This window comes from Hippopotamus amphibius, chromosome 17 (assembly GCF_030028045.1).
Source record: "Hippopotamus amphibius kiboko isolate mHipAmp2 chromosome 17, mHipAmp2.hap2, whole genome shotgun sequence".
In the NCBI taxonomy this organism is placed as follows: domain Eukaryota; kingdom Metazoa; phylum Chordata; class Mammalia; order Artiodactyla; family Hippopotamidae; genus Hippopotamus; species Hippopotamus amphibius.
Window position 1 is genome coordinate 51298431 of NC_080202.1, and position 17861 is coordinate 51316291.

Sequence of the window (17861 nt, forward strand, 5' to 3'; positions counted from 1 at the left end):
GAAGTTGTTGTATAACAAAGGGAGCCCAACTCGAGGATGGAAGATGCCTTAGAAGACTGGGGCGGGGAGGGTGGGTGGGACTCGAGGCGGGGGGAGTCAAGGAAGGGAGTGAATACGGGGATATGTGTATAAAAACAGATGATTGAACCTGGTATACCCCCAAAAAAATAAAAAAATAAATAATAAATAAAAGTATCAATAAAAAAAAAAAAAAAGAAGTAAGATAAATACTGTTCTAGAAAACATGGGAATCAAGCTCACCGAAAAGGAGCTTAAAAGTCTACCAGATAATGTACCAGTTACTGATGAGCACTGTAGTTACTACTGCACCTTTCTGCAGAGAACTTATTATGTAGGAGACTTAATATGGATTATTTGAGGCTAAAAGGAAATTTGAGTGTGTTAGAGTAGATCTGATTCCTAAAGTAAAGAAATTCTGCCTCACTTTAAAAAATTTAAAGTGGTCAGCATGTTTCCTTGTTGATATCAAGTGTTCCAGAGAAGCCAGGATATTTGTCTATGGAATGGTCAAAATATAGGATAAAAATTGTATAGATTAAGTTTAAAAGTGACCACATCCTCCCCAGTTCTTCATTCCTTAGCTAATCCCATTGTGAACCATTTTCTCTTTTTATTTTACATGCTATCTCTAAGTGATTTTATGAACTCCCACATTCAACTATCAATGCTTAAGACTTCCAAATTGTATATTCTGTCTAGTCTTTTTCCCTGATCTTCAAACTATTTTATCATAAATCTTGTGAGACCTTTATATTTAGTCACCCAAAACAGTTGTCCAAATATAATTTTCTTAGTCTTTCATGTTCTACATCTTCTTAAACTCATCCTTTTTCCCACTTCATCGCCCCCACCAAAGTCCCACATCCCATTAATTACCTTATGTTGCCTGTGTAAGCTCCTAAATATTTCTTAAATCCACTCCAAACATTTAGCCCTGTATCACTACCCTTATTTCTATTTCTTTTCGTCTCTGTTTGAACTGCTAGATAACTGTCTCTGCCTATAGTCTTACTTCTAAAGCCACTCTACACATAGTGGACAGAGTGATCCACTTATATGTAAATCGGATCGTAACTTCCTCGGAATTCTTTCTCCCTCACTAGCCTTCCCCTCTTCTACTTTTTTGGACCTTCTCTCAAAAAGTTGATCTACCTCAAGGCTCAGAAAGTTCCCTAAGTGATCTTTATCTACTTTCTTAGCTCTGAATTCTATTTGTATGAGAATAAATAACTAATATATGTTCCTATCCTAAAACTCTCCTAGTAGCTCTAGTTGGTTTATCTATTACCTATTTGCAGTCTCCACTTGAATAGCTCAAATCATCTATGACTTGATTTGCCTAACTCTGAGCTCTTGATTTTTCTGCTAAAACTTATTTCTTTCCAGTCTCATTACAATCTCATTACAACTATAGTTTTTGCCTTGTGATGTCTTTGTTTAGCTTTGCTATCGAGGTAGCCTCACTTCTGCCTCTTTTCTGAAAAAATTTGTGTAGGATTGATGTTATTTCTTTATTTAAATTTTTTTTATTTAAGTATAGTTGATTTACAGTATTATATTAATTTCAGGTGTACAGCATAGCAAATCAGCATTTTTACAGATTGTAATCCACTAAAAGTTATTATAGGATAATGGCTATAATTCCCTGTGCTATACGATATATGTTTGCTGCTTGATCCCGTATCCCTAATTTGTCCCGACCCCCTTCCCTCACCCTTTGGCAACCACTAGTTGGCTTTGTATAATTGTGAATCTGTTTCTGTTTTGCTATATACATTCGTTTTATTTTTTAGATTCTGCATATACGTGATACCATATTTTATTTGTCTTTATCTGTCTGACTTATTTCACTAAACTTAATACCTTCCAAGTCCATCCATGTTGCTGCCGATGGCAAAATTTCATTCTTTTTTATGGCTGAGTAGTATTCCGTTGTATATCTATATCTATCTATCTATATATATCTTCTTTATCCATTCATCTGTTGATGGACATTTAGGTTGCTTCCATGTCCTGGCTATTGTAAATAGTGCTGCAATGAACATTGTGGTACATGTTTCTTTTTGGGGTTTTTTTGTTTGTTTTTTAGCGCTTTATTGGAATATAATTGCTTTACACTCTTGTGCCAGTTTTTGAGGTACACCAAAGTGAATCAGCTGTATTTATACATATATCCCATATCCCCTCCCTCCCATGACTTCCTCCCACCCTCCCTGTCCTGGCCCTCTAAGGCATCCCCATCATCGAGTTGATCTTCCTCTGTTATGCAGCAACTTCCCACTAGCTATGTATTTTACAGTTGGTAGTGTATCTATGTCTATGCTACTCTCTCACTTTGTCCTAGCCTCCCCTTGGCCACCCCCCCCAACCCCGTGTCCTCCATTCCATTCTCTGCATCTGCATCTTTATTCTTGCCCTGTCACTGGGTTCATCAGTACCATTTTTTTTAAGATTCCATATATATGAGTTAGCATACAGTATTTGTTTTTCTCTTTCTGGCTTACTTCGCTCTGTATGACAGTCTCTAGGTCTATCCACCTCATATATATAGTTCAATTTCATTGCTTTTTATGGCTGAGTAATATTCCATTGTATATATATATACCACATCTTCTTTATCCATTCATCTGTTGATGGGCATTTAGGTTGCTTCCATGTCCTGGCTATAAATAGTGCTGCAATGAACATTATGGTACATGTTTCTTTTGGGATTATGGTTTTCTCTAAGGTATATGCCCAGGAGTGGGGTTTCTGGGTCATGTGGTAGTTCCATTTTTAGTTTTTCAAGCCTGTCTACAAAGCCGTCTGCAGGAGCGCAGAGCTGCAGAGGGAGCGGCTCCAGCCCGCTAGACAGGCGCTTTCCAGAGAAGAGATGGCTAGGCACTCGTAACGCCCCGACGTAATTGGTGATTTGGAAGGAGTGATAACGGCCCGACTCCGATCTTCAGAGATGCACATATGGGTGGCCTCGGTGCCCCACAGACCCTCCCCTCCACGGTGACAGCCCCACACGCCGACCCCCTGACACCCTGATCACCCCAGGCACCCGCCAGAGCACACCCACTTCCCAAGGCTCCCGCCCACCCCCCCACCCCCACACACACACCCCTCTTTCTTTCTTTCTTTTTAATATTTACTTATTTAGTCTGTGCTGGGTCTTAGTTGCCGCAGGCGGGATCTTCCTTGTGGCATGCGAACTCCTAGTTTCGGCATGCATGTGGGATCTAGTTCCCTGACCAGGGATGGATCCCGGGCCCCCTTCATTGGGAGCGCAGAGTCTTACCCACTGGACCACCAAGGAAGTCCCACACACATCCCTCTTGTCGAGCAAGAAACACCAGCTGCAAAATGGAGCGTGGGAGAGGGGCTGGGCAGTGACTGCAGCACATGGTGGGGGGTGGGCGGGCGGTCTTTCTTCCACCTGTCCACTTCAGTAAGGGTGGACTTGGAGCCCTGCTCCGCTCCAGAAATACTTCTCAAAAGGTGGGTCCATCTCATGGTCCCCAACTCTGCCTAAGCCAGAAACAGGAGCCTCAAATCCATAGGGGGCCGTGACACCAATTTCCACCTAAGCAAACCCCAGATCTGTACAACTGTCATGAAAGTATCCAAACTCCAAGTTCCCCCCCAGATCAGAATAGGTAATGAGCCTGCCAGGGACCTTTTGGGTGGTCTGGGCCCCTATAAATTAACCCAGCTGCACGGAGGACTGAGACGCAGGTGAAGCTAAGACACACACAGTTCCATCCCTGAAACCACCGTGGGCTTTATTCGTCCCTGAAGCTGCCTCTGGTGCTGCAACCCTGGTCCTTTGGCAAGCGGCTGGGCAGGGGACACAGGCAGGCTGCTACTTGAGAAGCTTCCTCATGGTACCCAGGGATGGGCTCCTGTACTGCTTCCCAAAGTGGTTCCAGTGGTTCAGGTAGTTAAAGAGCTGATAGAGCAGCAGCCGCCTGTCAAACCCTGGAGCCTTGGGGACCTTCCGATGGTAGGCGGTGAAGAAGGGCCTGGGAAACCCTCCGAACATCAAGGCAATTGCCAGTTCAAACTCAGAATGGCCATAGAAGGAGGCTGGGTCGTAAATAATGGGCCCGGTGTCATCCTCAGCCACATTTCCCGACCAGAGATCCCCATGAAGAAGGGCGGGGACAATCTCTAGGCCACAAAACAAATCCGGGATCTTCACCTAAGAAAATAATTATTGTACACAGAGTTATCGCAGGCCTGGGAGCCACAGTCTCCTCGTCCAGTACTTGGAAATAAGGCAAAGACAACTTTGTGTTTGCTCAAGGTCCAACCACCACGTGTACTAAGCCCAGAGATAAGGATCCTCTGACTCCAGGGGAACGTAATTTTGTCTTAGTATTTACTACTAATTTAAGTCCAGAAGCTCTACAACATTAATGATTTACATACAGTAGAGTAAAGAATCCCGGAGGTTAATGGTTTTGTTGTCATTCAGAATATGAACCGTATAACCTGAGTGGAGTTTTTTTGCATGTAACTTAGCAGAGTTTCTCCACTATTCTTTTATTTCACAGCACATATATATCTGCACCTCTTTTGTAGCCTGATTACTTCAATACTGAGTTAAATAAAATTTCTTCAATGCATGCTCATAATGGACTGATGTCCGAGTTCAGTTTTTAACATTTTGAGAGTTATGTTTTGAAACCAGTCACTCTGGGACACCTGCTGCCCATACCTGCTCTAAGAGGTAGGACATCTGTGCCTTGGTGAGAAGGAAGAACAGCATAAGAGTGGGCAAGAAAGTAACAGTAGAAAACAAACAAAAGAAAGTAACAGTAAATGCCACCACTTATAAGCCAAGCACCTGCATGTCACACAAGCAAAGTTTGAGGTTAAGTACCTGGTGACCCAGCAGGTAAGAGGTGCACTCAGGGGTCAAGTGTGCCTTCAGGTCCCACCCCCTTGTCAGTTTACCCATCAAACCAATAGTCAGGACACTCATGTGTTCACGACTCTACCAGCTCTGCTCTGGGCTCAGTGGTCCCCACTCTGGCTCTGTGGTGGGCTCATAAAGGGATAGCCCGTCTCCCAGAGGATACTTGCTGTGCCCACCTGTAGGTGTGACCAGAGTTCCCGTGCCTCTCTGTCAGCATAGTCCTTCTCAATGAGGTCCAGCTGCGCTTGGAGCCGATGCCGGGTGAAGAAGGTTGGCCAGTCATCCTGCCACTCGTTCACCTGAGCAACAAGGGAAAGGAAGCGCTAGTGCTGCAGCTGGTGGTCACAGGACAGAGTTATGTGTGGCATCTGCCTAAACCCTAAAGCAACCACTAAAAGAGCACAGCAGTTGTTATTGTTGTCCAACCAGGGAGATACGATGGAATCATTAAAAATGCTTAGTTAATTCAAAAGAACATAAAGCGTAAAAGGGGAACAAAGAACAGATAAAAAAAAAAATGACAACAGTTCCAACCTAAACATATCAATAAGTACATTAAATGTGAATGGTCTAAACACCCTAGTTAAATGACAGAAATCAGGTTGGAAAAATAAAGCAAGACCCAATTATAAGCTGTGTACAAGAAATGCACTTTATATATAAAAACAGAAACAGATTAAAAGGATAGAAAAGATAAATCATGCTAACACTAGTCAAAAGAAAGCTGGAGTGGCTAGATTAATAACAAAGTACATTTCAGAGCAAAGAATATCACCAAGTATAAAAAAAGTCATTTCACTATGGAAAGGAAGTCAGCCGATGAGGAAGATATAATAATCCTAAACATTTATGCCCGTAATATATGGCAAATAAGCACATGAATAGATGCTCCACATCCTTAGTCATCAAGGAAAATAGAACCTTACTGAGATACCACTTCACAATCACTAGAATGGCTACAATTTTAGAAAAAGGAAAAGAACAAGTGTGTGAGGATGCAGAGGACCTGGAACTCTCATACACTGACGGTGTGAAAGTAAAATGGGGTAACCACTTCAGGAAATATTTTGGCAGTTTCTTAAAAAGTTAAATATGAACCTACATATGACCTCATTGGCTCCTAGGTATTTACCCAAAATAAATGCAAGCATTTGTCCACACACACTCTTGTACACAAAGGTTCATAGCTTTATTTGTGAAAGCAAAACCCAGAAACAACTCAGATGTCCACCAACAGGTGCATGGATAAACAGACCGTGGTTTATCACACAATGGAATGCACTTGTGACACATGCAACAACGTGGATGAATATCAAAATGACTGTGCTGCGTGAAAGAAGCAAGACAAAAAGGAACCCACAGCATATGATTCCATTTATATCAAATCACACAAAATGCAAACCTATCTATGGTGATAGAAAACAAATCAGCGGTGGACAGGGAAGGGCAGGAGGAAGACATTACAAAAGGGCAGGAGGACACTTTTGGGGTGATGGATATACTCATTGACCTGACTGTGGTTAGCGGTTCACAGGCATGTACATATGTCAAAACTTACCAAATTGTACGTTTTAAATAGGTGCAGTTTATTTTATGTCAATTGTACCTTAATAGAGTTGTTTTAAAAAAAAAATATGCAAAGCTGATTTTATGCAAAGGGTTACTTTGTGAAATTCCTTAAGGGAGGAACTTTCCAGATAGCATGCATCTGTAGTCAGTGTCCTCAGCATGGAGACTCCCTGTGCTGAGGGTTGTGGTCACTGAATCCCTAGGTTGACCCCCTTGGTGCTAGGTGCACCTCAAGAGAAGGTGGGAGACCGCCTCCCCAAACAGCCTGAGGCATATAGGATGGCACCCCCTCGAGCCCCATCTGCCTGCCCAGACCCTTGGTATCCCAGCCTCGGTCTTCCTGCTAGGTGACCAGGTCATAAGAGACATAGACTGTGTGTTTGGAGCTGGTGACCAGCACTCGCTAGCCCTCCACTTGGACAGATGGACTGTGATCCCCTCACCCACAAAAAGACATGACCTTCCCCTGAGCTACCAAAAGCAGGGCCACCTGGGTGCACAGCTGGTGGGAGGACCCAGCTTTCACCTAGACAGAGGGCCAGCATACATGGCGGTCAGGGCCTACGCTCTGAAGCCAGACAGGGCCAAACCCTGGCCCCTCCACTTACCAGCTACATGACTCAGGCGCCACTTGGCTTCTCTGCACATCACTTCCCTCATCTATAAAATGAGTCAATGATAACCCGCCTCCTGGGGTTGCTATGGCAACTGGGGAGTTGAGTTGGATATGACTGCGAACAAACTGTGTCAGTCCTCTGTGGTCCCGATGGGGCTCAGCTCACTAGGTGCCACCATTCAGGGATGCCCCCATCAATGGCTGTAGCCCCTAAGGGCCCACTCAGTCCTCCCAAGGAGCAGAGAGTCTCCTGAAATTTGGGCTGGTCCATCCAGGCTATGTCCATCAGACGCTACATCCGGTACCGTCTTGTCACAGCACAAGGAGGTGGACCAGGTGTCCTCCCAGGTTTCCTGCCCCTTCCTCGCCAGGCTGCAGCTAAACTAACTTGGCTCATTGATCCTGGACTCTGAAGGAGCACTCGGGGGCTGCCTGTGTCCCTAACAGGCCAGCCCCATCCTCACCTGCTTCACACATCAGGGTTTTATGTACAAGTTCATTCCTCAGTTGGTGAAAAGCCACTGTGTGAGGTCAACCAAGTCTTTGTAGACTCGTAGCTCTTAAACTCAACATCTGAAGCAGGAAAACAAGCCACATTCAGCCACACTGGCCTGTGACCACACTATTGTGCTGGTCACTAGCTTCAGACAGGCGTGAAACCCCCAGGGGAGCTGGATTCAGCAGAGATTCATGGGGTTTTAACAAGCCTGATAAACCACCAGGTATAGTTCAAGGGACCCCAGGTGTGACGGCTGCCCCTTGACTGAGATCCCTAAACCTGCCTCCGGCTTAATAAGGATCCTGCCCCTAGTGACCTCTGCCTGGAAGAACAGCCCTCTGCCCACACCAGGGGGACACAATAGGCTATCTATTGTATAATACCAATTATTACGAAATGTCCAAAATAGGCAAATCCTAGAGACAGAAAGAGATTCATGGTTGCTGGTGACTGAGGGTGGGGGAATGGGGAGGGACTACTAACGGGTATGTGGTTTCTCTTTGGGGTGATGAAAATGTTTTGGAGTTAGATAGTGGTGATGGCTGCATAACATTGTGACTATACTAAAAATCACTGAACCGTACACTTTAAAATAGTGACATTTATGTCATTGAATTACATCTCAATAGTACTAATAGTTTTCTTTTTCAATAATACTAATAATTTTTAAAGGCCCCCAGAGAGGGACTAAGTGACCAGGACTTAGTCCATGACCTCTAATGCTGCCCTACCCCCACCCACTTCTGTCCCCGACACTTAGCACATGCCCTTCTGTGATATGGCCTTTGCACCTGCTGTTTCCTCTGCTTAGAATGCTCTTCCACCTGCCCCACAGCTCCCACCTCCTCGGAGCTCTGCTCAGTGAACCTCAGCATCTACTCTCCCCAGCCCACACATCACAGCTCACATAAATCAGGTAGAAACCAGACTTCCTGGTGCCCAGGGGACTAGCACTCCGTCACATACAAGAGGTGGGGTGACCAGCACTGGGGCATCAGAAATTAAGCAGGAGCATCCTCACCCAGGCACTCACCTGTGGGATGAAGCCGCAGCACGTCACCGTGTGGAAGCCGAACTTGGTCACGTACTGGGGCCCAGCACCCTCAGCCCTCTGGCCTGTCAACAGAAAGTGCTGCTTGTCTTTCTCTTAAAATGTCAGCCCTCAGCAGAACATCAGGTTGGGCCTGCATTGCACTGCTGGAACATGGGTGACCAAGGATGTACTACACATGGTAGCAATTGGTCTACATGGACCAGCCAGGACACACCTATCTCAAGCACACTGGACAGCAGGGCTGGGTATAAAAGGAAGGGGTCATGAGCTGATTCTACTAGCTTATCATCAAACTTCTTAATTAACAATCTCATTTTTCACACTGCAGTCTACAGGCAGGTGATATGCAACCCAACCCATTACTGAAATTTCCCCCCACTCCAAGAACCCACCCAGGGTAGATGCACCTGGGTCAAGGGTGCACAACAGCACTCTGAACGTACCCACTCTGTTCTCCTCCTTCCTCAACTTCTCCCTGAGCTTCTGGTTGTAAAGGTGTAAATCTGCCATCTGGTCTCCAAGTTTCGATGCCTGACTGAGGAAAAAAGAAATGCAGCCAATTAAAATAAGAAACAACTACCAGCTAGCGTGTTCCCTTTTGAGAAATGTTTTAAATACCTTAAAATTACTCTCTGTTCTTTAAAAACTGAAAGATGAACTGCAGGCAATAACCTCCAAAAAACAAAGCAGTGTAAAATCACAAAAAGGGGTGGGCTTCTATTGAAGCCCATCAAGGTACTGGGAATTAAGGGACAAATGGCGAAAAAGTATTGCTAAGTAAAAATATATATATGTATAGCTCCAACTTTTGTAAAAACAAATGTAAATCACATATAAGAAAAAGACTGGGACAATGATAACACACCAAAATGTAGTGATGGCTGCTCTCTGCTGCTGGGACGACAGGTGCCTTTAGTCTTCTTTATATGTTTGCATCTTCCACCATTTTTTAAACAATGAATATACATAACTTTAATAATTAGAAAAAAACTAAGGACTTCAGATAATTACCAGATCAGACTTCACTGCCCAAACTGAGCTGGCACTGGTGCCCTCTGAGCACAAAGCAAGGATGGTTCAAACATGCTTATTTGGTGCAGCTTTGTGGAGCCAAACTAACCTCAAACTGACCCTGCATGGAAAACAAGAGCTCCTGTCTCCATCAGGGGTGGCATGTGTGGTTCTTGGCCTGGTCTCTGTTCCCTGCACCAAGTTACGTGGGCAGCTCAGGCTGCTGCCCCTCTCTCTCTCGTCTCCCTCTCTGTCTTCCTCTCTCTGTGTCTCTCTCTCTGTCTCTCTGTCTTTCACACGCACACACTCTCCTTCCCTCTCTCTCTCTCTCTCTCACCTGCTCAGGCCCCTCATCTTCAGATGCTCCATCACAAAGGCAGCCCCACCTCCAGGCAGGTCAATCACCTTGATGGGCTGAGGTACCCGCACCAGGCCAGTACTCCGAAGAGCCTCCAGGCTTGCCATCTCCCCCTCAAACATCTGCCGGGCCTGCGTCCAGAACACGGCCATGAGCTCCAATGCCAACAGGGGTTCTGCAGCCAGGCTGGAGCTCACAGCCCTGGACAGAAGGCACCACATGGGACTGCAAGCACCCAGGACCCCCGGTTGCTGAAAACTGGCTGGGGAGCAAGGCATCAGCCCCCCAGAGAGCGGGATGTAATGTGGCCCCTTTTGGATAGGAAGGGGCTGCAAAGACGAGGCTGCACCGGGAGCTTGGGGTGGACAGGATGCTGATGCCTGCAGCAAGCGCTTGCTCTGAGAGGTGAGGAAGCACAGGCCATGGGAGAGGCAGTTTCTGGGGATGGTGGGGAAACCTTCGGGTGCTAGGAGTGCCATGGGGGTACTGTGGGGTGGTGGGAGTGCCATGGGGTGTTGTGGTAGACCATGGGGGTGCTGGGGGTATAGTGGGGTGCTGCGGGATGCCACAGGGTGCCATGGGGGTGCTGGTGGGGTGCCTTGGAATGCGGCTTAGTGGAGGGTCTGGGGCTGGGTCCCCTTCCAGGTTACCTGGCCCCATGATGCCTTGAGCACTTACAGCAAATAAGGGACAGCACAGGACAGCATGGGGTAGCATGCCAAAGGGACTGGGCCACACACTTGGAGCAGGGGAAGGCAGGGGCTGGGGGGGTCCACCAGGTCTTGCCTCGGGTCCAGGGCCAGTCCCCAGAGGCAAGCACCCAGCAGGGTCTGGAGGCTGGGAAGGAGCCATGCACCCCACGGAAGAAGAAGACAGCCACCCCCCAGAGCAGCAGAACAGCTTTCACTGGGACCCAGGGGTCTTCCTACTTCTAAAACATTTTGCACAAATATCCCAGTTTTAAATTAGGGGAACTCTCACCTCAGGTACACTATATCTGGGTTAAAAATGTGTTTGTTCATATGGTTTGTGAATACCTCTGTCTATAGAATTAACCCTCATGAACAAGACCAAAGCATCTTTTTCCACACAGGAAAAGAATTCCATCCTTTAATTCAAGTACACGAGGGGAGAACGTGCAAGGCATCCTCCAAACTGCCAATCCACACCTAGAATCATGCAGCAGGGTGTCCAGTGACCCCCCAGCCATGCTCCCAGGGTGAGCCCCTAAATATACAGGGGCAGAGAACACCTGGGCTTCAAGTTGCCTACTTCCTGAGGGCCTCACCTGTCACCTGTTCTCGTGTATCTCGTGTATGGATTGATCACCTACTGTGTGCCAGCACTGAAGATTTCAAGCGTGAAAATGGAACCAGCTGCAAAGTTTCCAGGGCCAGTGTAAACCCTGAACCCAATACTGCTTCCTAGTGGGTGGGGTTTATCATTTTGAGGGATTTGGGTACTGAAACCAGATTCTTTAACAGTTCCTGGTGCCAACAGAGCAAGGATACTGGACCAATGCCAACACACTGTCCATCCTAGACATTGGCAGTGCTGCAAGGGGAACTGAAAGGGTCACTCTAGGATTTCCTCCAGCCCACAGATAGCACTCCCACCCCCGGCCAGCTGCCCCTCGAAGGGGCCTGGCTCAGCGCCAGGGGCCTCCTTGGAGTCGCCCGCCAGGGCAGAGGGAGTGCCATCCTCAGCACCTGAGGTGCACACACTATGGCTGACTTTCTCCATCTGTAAAGTGTTACTATTTTCCATATATATTTAACAGCAATATTTTAAGGAGGCAATGGAAACATACATCGGCTGTGAGTAGAAGGAGCAGAAGCCTGGCCTTCGGGATCAGGATCGGGCAAGGGTCCTTCCTGCCTCTTTCCATCTGCAGAGTAGGAGGACCCAGGGGCTGTGGGGAACAGAGCCCAGAGCTGGGCCCCAGGCGAGTGGCAGAAGCAGCCCAGGACCCCCAGCCTCACCTGCCCCATGCTTGAATGCTTGAGAAGTTGAAACAGACACCAAAAAACTCCTCTGCACCAGGCAAAAGGAAGTAAATAAATCCCACAGCAGACAAAACCTCGGAATCCCTGCTCGCCCGCCGGTGCCAGCTCTGCAAGGCCACAAGCTGACCCCGGGGCTATGACGCCAGGCCTGCCCCAGGACCGGACCACGGTGCCCCCTCCCCCTGCCCTCCTGAGTCTCCTCGCCACTCTTTTTCCAGCCCTCCCCCACCCGCAATCCCTTCTCCTTTCCAGCTCAGGCCGCAGGGAGGGGTGGGGTGGGATGGGATGGGATGGGGGGCACCCACCAGTGGCCTGCGGTGGACCTTGACGAACACGGGGCCGGCATCCGTGTCATAGGCGCGCCCCTCACTGATGCAGCCGGCCCCGGGGCTCCCGAAGGCGCGCAGGGTCGCGGTGCGCAGCTCCGCGCGCAGCAGCTGCTCCATGGGGCCGGGGGACACGGGGGACCAGGAACCGCGCAGACAGCGGACCCGGGCGCGAGATCGCCGCTGCCGAGGCAGCTGTCCGCGGGGGAGGCGCTCGGTCTGCGCGGCCTATGAGCTCCCAGCGCCCGGGTGTCTACACCCAGCCTCCAGGTAGGCCTCCCGGTCGGCCTCCAGCTGTAGGGTGAAGGAGGAGGTGCAGTCAAGCGGGGTAAGCGCTCGCCGCCCCCTCACCCGGCGGGCCAAGCCTGGCGGACCCAGCCCTAAGGGAGGAGGGCGGAGCTCTCTGATAGGGGGACAGAGGGGGCGGTGCCTTCCCGTGTGTCCACAGTCAGTGTGCCTGGACCCGCCAGGGATTGGCCCAAGGCCCTGTAGGGCTTGACCTCTCTGCACGGAGGTTCCCTGAACCGGCTCTGGGCCTCGACCCAAACCCCTCCCATCCAACAATACCTAGGAGAGTCCAGGGGAGATCGCTGTCCCTGGGATGCAGTTCACAGACCTGGCTAGGTCTCACACCATCCACAGAAGGCTGAGGGTCTGGACCATGTCCTGCCAGGCCCAGGCACTGCCTGGTGACGTCAGCTGCTTGGCAATGGGCTTGCTCAGCAGGGTGCCTGGTGCCCACTGGACACGGAGTCTGCTCTTGGGGTTCTGATACCAGGCAGCTGACCCCACCCTGAGTGGGGCTGCTGATTACAGAGCCTGACTATCCCAGCGAGGGAGCTTCAAAACACATGTGTGGGCTTTCCTGGTAGCACGGTGGTTGAAAATTCGCCTGCCTGTGCAGGAAATACAGGTTCGAGCCCTGGTCCAGGAAGATCCCATGTGCCAAGGAGCAACTAAGCCGGTGTGCCACAACTACTGAAACTGCGCTCTAGAGCCCACAAGCCACAACTGAGCCCACGCTCCGCAACTACCGAAGCCCACGTGTCTACAGCCTGTGCTCCACAACAAGAGAAGCCACCGCTCTCCACAACTACAGAAAGCCCACGCACAGCAACGAAGACCCAACACAGCCAATAAATAAAATTAAATGTATTTATTTATTTAAAAAACAAAAAAAACACACACATGTGCCATGTGCACAGAGGCATACACACACACATACACGTGCCCTTGCACACACATGCCCGATAGTAGGCGGGCAGGAGACTGTATGGCATCTGCAGGAAGGACTGACCCCCTGAGTCTTCCCCACCCCAGCTCTTCCCCTTGGTCTGGCAAAGCCCAACCTCCTACTGCATCTTGAGAAGGGATCCTGACAGTAAGCACTTTTGCAGACATCTTTACTCTCGATGCACAGTCCTGCAAGGTGTGCAATTCCAGACTATTCTCGCATACAAGATGGCTCAGCAGCCTCACTTCCCAGCTCCTGGGCTGTTGAAAAGCTGAAAGCCACTTAGATAGCAGGATCTTAGTTCCCAGACCAGGGATCAAACCTGTACCCCCTGCAGTGGAAGTGCAGCGTCTTAACCACTGGACCATGAGGGAAGTCCCTCTGCCACCTCTTTTGAATTTGGAGACGGTTGTGATGGGGTGGCTGTTCCACGCCCACCGCAGTCACCCACCACTCTGATCTCTGATCACTGTTTCTGAACAATTTCCAGGGTCTCCGCATAATTCTACCCAAGAGGAAACCCCAGCCGGAAGGCAAGTTCTCACACAAGGAGCTTTTGGAAGCAATTTCACTGGAAGACCATGAAGAGGACAGAGGAAGTTGCCCCCCATCCCTCGCCCTGGGGAGACAGGCTCTAGATATGCTAAGCCGTGCTTACAGGCAGGGCTCCCGCCAGGGAGTTACCTCATCTCCGACAACCCTGCGGGTGTTGTTACCTGGACCCACTTTATTTTTATTTTATTTTTTAAAATTTGTTTTTATAACAAAGGGAGTCCAACTCGAGGATGGAAGATGCCTTAGAGGACTGGGGCGGGGAGGGTGGGGGGGACTCGAGGTGGGGGGAGTCAAGGAAGGGAGGGAATACGGGGATATGTGTATAAAAACAGATGATTGAACCTGGTGTACCCCCCAAAAAATAAAAAAATAAAAATAAAAAAAAAATAAAGTCCATTGACTTTCAAGGAAAAAAAAAAAAACAGATGATTGAACTTGGTGTACCCCCCAAAACAAAAATAAAAAAAAATAAAAAATAAATTTGTTTTAAGTATAGTTGATTTACAATGTTATGTTAATTTCTTCTGTATAGCAAGCTGATTCAGTTATAAATTTATATAAATTTTTTTCATATATTCTTTTCCATTATGATTTATTACAGGATATTGAATATAGTTCTTGTGCTATACAGTAGGACCTTGTTGTTTATCTATTTTATATATAGTTGTTTGCATCTGCTAATCCCAAACTCCTAATTTATAACTCCCCTACCCGCTCTCCCCTTTAGTAACTGTTTTCTTTATGTCTGTTTCTGTTTCGTGATGTTTGTGTCATGTTTTAGAGTCCACATGTAAGTGATGTCATATGGTATTTGTCTTTGTCTGATTTACTTCACTTAAATATGATAATCTCTAGGTCCATCCATGTTGCTGCAAAGGGCATTATTTCATTCTTTTTTATGCAGAGTAATATTCCATTGTATATATGTACTACATCTTCTTTATCCATTCATGTCGATAGACAGGTTGCTTCCATGTCTTTGCTATTGTAAACAGTGCTGCAATAAACATTGGGGTGCATGTATCTTTCCTTTTTTTTTTTTATTGGCTCTGTTGGGTCTTTGTTGTTGTGTGCAGGATTTCTCTAGTTGCGGTGATCAGGGGCTACTCTTCACTGTGGTGTGCAGGCTTCTCAGTACGGTGGCTTCTCTTGTTGCGGAGCACAGGCTCTAGGCACGCAGGCTTCAGTAGTTGCAGCACGTGGGCTCATTAGTTGTGGCTCATGGGCTCTAGAGTGCAGGCTCTGTAGTTGTGCCGCACGGGCTTAGTTGCTCCTTGGCATGTGGGATCTTCCTGGACCAGGGCTCGAACCCATGTCCCCTGCATTGGCAGGCGGATTCTCAACCACTGTGCTACCAGGGAAGCCCAGGTGCATGTATCTTTTCGAATAGAGTTTTCACCTTTTCTAGATATATGCCCAAGCATGGGATTGCTAGATCATATGGTAACTCTATTTTTAGTTTTCAAGGAACTGCCGTACTGTTCCCCATAGTGGCTGTACCAATTTGCATTCCCACCAACAGTGTAGGAGGATTCCTTCTTCTCCACACCCTCTCCAGCATTTGTTACTTGTAGGCTTTTAATGATGGCCATTCTGACTGGTGTGAAGTGGTACCTCATTGTATTTTGATTTTTATTTCTTTAATAACTAGCCACAGTGAGCATCTTTTCATGTGCCTATTGGCCATCTATATGTCTTCTTTGGAGAAATATCTATTTAGGTCTTCTGCTGGGCCCACTTTAGAGATGAAGGATTCAAAGCTCGGGTAACTCACTTAAGACTCCCTTCTTGTACTGGTCCCCCAGCCCAGAGCAAAGCACAATTTCCATTATACCAGAGGTGGAGGGTCTCCAGGGTTCTAAGACCATCCACTAGGATGGTTTCCTGACCCCTCCACTAGGATATCATAGACACACAGTGCTGTGTGATGCAGGGTAAATGTTTGCTAGATTCATGTCTGTTTGAAGCAGAGTGGTACCTTCTTCCAGGAGTTGGGTGCACTGCTCTCTGAAGCAAACTGAACTTTCCAAATGTGACTTTTCCTCCCTGATTTTGGCTATAATTTCCCACTTTCCCTCTGAATCCCAAACAGAACCCACCCCATAACATCATCCCATAACCCAGTCCCAACAGTTTACAAGTGTCTTTCTGACACTGCCCTGCAGACATGAGGCTCAAGACAGCACAGTAGACGGGGGGCCTCCACGACTGCTGACCCATCACAGGACTTTGCACAGCAACATGGGACCCTGTCAGAACCCTGGCTTTTTACAGTCGGGGCACCCGCCTGGGTCAGACCCTCTTCCACGGGAGTTCCCTCTCTGTCGTTTCAGCCGGTGTTCTGAGCTACAAACCTAGAATAAGCCTGAGAGCGATCTCAATATCCAAGCCCTGAAGATACACACTTCTCTTCCAAGAGAGCCTTCCACATGAAAATTTAATGATGATGATGATATCCCATAAACTGGGGAGGGGATCTCTCAGCACCCCCACACCTAGGACGCCATCAAGGGGAAAAACTGGGCGCACAGGCCCCTCAACATGAACAAATGGCCTTAAACATTTTTAGAGGGTAGCCGCGCTAGAGACGGTTTGGGCAAGGAAGACAGTGATCGTGAAGGTGGTAAAGGTCACTGGCGTCCTCTGTTTAAGGTAGAGAAGCCCATGTTTCAGGTCCACTTTCATCCAAAGGATACAAAGTAAGCACCTTTGGGTGGAAAGCTAAACTTCAGTTATCTAAAGACTTTCTTCTGGAAGGTTGATGCCCTGACAGTAGTGGATAACCAGATATTTTGATACAACATTCCCATTTTCAGTAAGAAATAAGTGCAACTGTCTCAGAGCTAAGACCTGAGGCACCTGGATGTGTCCCTGGGGCAGCACGCACCTCCCTGGGCCTCCTAGGATGCTTGACTACCTCGAAGGGCACAGGCTTCTCCACTTGTCTCAGTGACCAAGGAGACCAGGAGCTGTGTCCAGAGCTCGCCCCTTACAGTCTAGCCAAATCTCCCCATTACCTCAGAAGTCAGCAGGCCGCCCTGCAGGGACACCAGCCGCATACCTGCCCCCTTGAAATCATGCCCCAAATCAAAACCTCCCCCACCCCATCCACCTGTGTCAGCTTATCCTCAGATGCACAGAGGGGCCTTCAGGGGACAGAACCCTCCACACACAGAAACTCTGGGGGGTTCAGTGGCCTTTGGACCTGAGGTTTATACAATTTTTGGCAACCTTTATATAGGAATATATATACGTATGAATACAAAATTAGATACAAAAGTAGATTTTTTAAAATATTTATTTTTATTTATTTTTTTAGCTGCGCCGCGTCTTTGTTGCGGCACTGGGGATCTTCATTGCACCAGGCGGATCCTCCGCTGCCGTGCAGAGGCTTCTCTCTAGTTGTGGTGAGTGGGCTCCAGGGCGTGTGGGCTCTGTTGCAGCATGTGGGCTGTCTACTTGTGGCCCACGTGCTCAGTAGTTGTGGCGCACAGGCTTAGTTGCCCCAAGGCATGTGGGATCTTAGTTCCCTGACCAGGGATCGAAACCAAGTGCCCTGCATTGGAAGGCGGATTCTTAACAAGGGAAGTCCCCAAAGTAGATATTTTAGAATAAGCAATCACAGCAAACTGCAGTTTAAAAAGCCGACAGAGGGAACTTCCCTGGCGGTCCAGTGGTTAAGACTCTGCACTTCCACTGCATGGGG

At 48.0% G+C, this 17861-nt stretch overlaps 1 protein-coding gene across 1 annotated transcript; it reads right to left on the reverse strand.

The window, feature by feature from the left end:
• Positions 1-3762: 3762 nt before the first annotated feature.
• Positions 3763-12573, reverse strand: FN3K (fructosamine 3 kinase). Its single transcript, XM_057715156.1, has 6 exons — positions 12346-12573; positions 10014-10165; positions 9109-9200; positions 8645-8727; positions 5104-5226; positions 3763-4207 (listed from the first exon to the last, which is right to left on the reverse strand). Exons 1-6 carry the CDS (start codon positions 12484-12486, stop codon positions 3869-3871), a joined length of 930 nt encoding a protein of 309 aa, XP_057571139.1. The 5' UTR covers positions 12487-12573; the 3' UTR covers positions 3763-3868.
• Positions 12574-17861: the final 5288 nt, after the last annotated feature.